The 2,064-nt window shown below is 44.3% G+C and overlaps 1 protein-coding gene across 1 annotated transcript; it reads right to left on the reverse strand.

The window, feature by feature from the left end:
• Positions 1 to 266: 266 nt before the first annotated feature.
• On the reverse strand, positions 267 to 740 carry LOC133250102 (small ribosomal subunit protein uS17-like). The gene has a single exon (XM_061421228.1). It carries the CDS (start codon positions 738 to 740, stop codon positions 267 to 269), a length of 474 nt encoding a protein of 157 aa, XP_061277212.1.
• Positions 741 to 2,064: the final 1,324 nt, after the last annotated feature.

Here is a 2,064-nt window from a genome sequence, read left to right on the forward strand (position 1 = left end):
CTAAGAGTCAGACACGACTGAGTGACTTCACTTTGACTTTTCACTTTCATGCATTGGAGAAGGAAATGGCAACCCACTCCAGTGTTCTTGCCTGGAGAATCCCAGGGACGGGGGAGCCTTGTGGGCTGCCGTCTATGGGGTCGCACAGAGTTGGACATGACTGAAGCGACTTAGCAGCTTAGCAGCAGCAGAGTCACCTACTTTTTTTTCTTTTTGGACTGGGAAAATCACTATTTTGTTTGGAGCAGTGGGCAGGGGGTCCAGTGTCAGAACTTCTGGAACTTTCTCTTGGTGTCGGCAGCCTTGGTGACCTTGCGCACGTGGAAGGGCACCGTCTTGCTCCGGGGCCAGCAGGTGCCCACTGTGAAAATGTCCCCAATCTGGATGTCCCTAAAACAGGGGGAAAGATGCACAGACATGTTCCTGTGGCCCCTCTCAAAGCGGTTATACTTTCGGATGTAGCGGAGGTAGTCTGGGCAGATGAGAGAATGGCCCTCTCCATCTTCATTTTGGTCGCTAGACAGAATCTGCCCTTGGATGGAGCCATTACCAGTAAAACGGCATTTCTTGTCAATGTAGTTGCCCTCGATGGCTTCCTTGGGTGTCTTGAACCCCAGACTGATGTTTTTGTGGAATTGTGGGAACTTCTCCTTGCCAGTTTCTCTAAGCAGGACCCTCTTCTTATTTTGAAAGATGGTCGGTTGCTTTTGGCATGCATGCTCAGTCTGAATGTCTGCCATCTTCCCTGTTCCCTGAAAAAAGGAAGGCCTACCTTTCTTATATGAGAAAATAGAAAGCCTGATAAGACACTTTCAGTTGGATATTCACTCACTTGTAGCCAAAAGCATCCTGACAAAATACGCATGATTTTGTTGGCGTTGTTTGCTTTGTATTAGAATGAGTGAATATTTTAATAAATGGATAATGACTCATATTTTTCATTTTCTTCTCCACTGTATTGTTTGATCTTAGAGGAATTTATATTTCATTTAGGGATGAAAGTCATTTTCCTTGATCTGTCTCTTCCTTCAGCCACTGCAGATCCCTCCACAGGAAGCTGACGGGTCTGGCAGTAAAGCTGCATTGTCTTCTGGGTTCCCCTAGCTGTTTGGCCTTGGGGAGCACTCCAAATTGAGGGTATTTTGGTTTTTTAATGTGGAAGAGGCAGCTCCTCGTTTGAAGAATCACCTTTCTTACTATAAATTTGATAGGCAGTTTCGTTCCTTCCTCTCTCTCTCCCTAACCTTCCTCATTCTCATCCCCTAGCCCTCCACGCCACCAGTCTCTCTCACACACACTCTCATTTGCTACTTTTTCTCTTTCCTTCTTTTACCCGAGGTGAGTGAGGCTGTGAGCTGTACCCTTTGTGACCTGTGAAATTTTTGGAGGCTCTTTGAATCTTGTTCAAACAGAAACCTGGCAAATTTCATGTTCTAATTCAAAGCTTCCTGGCTGAACTCAGTGGAACGCCAGCTAAGGAATTAAGTTGGTAAGCCAGTGATATTAGAAATGAATAATGGAGATATTTGGGGATAAGCTTTAATTTTGGAATAAGTGGGTCAAATAGCTTTTGCTGGAACAATTTTAGTGTAAAGTTTTAGGATGCCACTTGGCTTCTCACCATCTTGATGATGCCAATAGAGGGGATAGATTTCCTGTGCATTATGAGATCTGGGTGCTAATCCCTGTTTGCTCTTTTATTACATTGTTGATCTAAAACATCATCACCATCCTTCTGAGATTTTCACATCTGCCCATTTCTTATGTCATTGCTTATTCTGACTAACAGCTATAAGTCCAGGGAGGAGTATTGTATTGGTTTGGGTACTGACAGGAAATAGATATCAGAAGTAATTAAGAGAAGGACATGAGTTTGAGCAAGCTCTGGGAGTTGGTGATGGACAGGGAAACTTGGCGTGCTGCAGTCCATGGGGTCACAAAGAGTCAGACACGACTAAGCTACTGAATGAAAGGACTCTACTAGGATGTAAGGGGTATTAAGGGAACCAACAAGGAAGTGAAATATGCGGGCTGATAACAGTTATTACCTCTTGGATTAGAATG

This window comes from Bos javanicus, chromosome 6 (assembly GCF_032452875.1).
Source record: "Bos javanicus breed banteng chromosome 6, ARS-OSU_banteng_1.0, whole genome shotgun sequence".
Taxonomy (NCBI): domain Eukaryota; kingdom Metazoa; phylum Chordata; class Mammalia; order Artiodactyla; family Bovidae; genus Bos; species Bos javanicus.

Bases quoted from the DNA above. Each gene is read 5' to 3' on its own strand.
- LOC133250102 (XM_061421228.1), bottom strand. From the start codon at position 740: ATGGCAGACATTCAGACTGAGCATGCATGCCAAAAGCAACCGACCATC.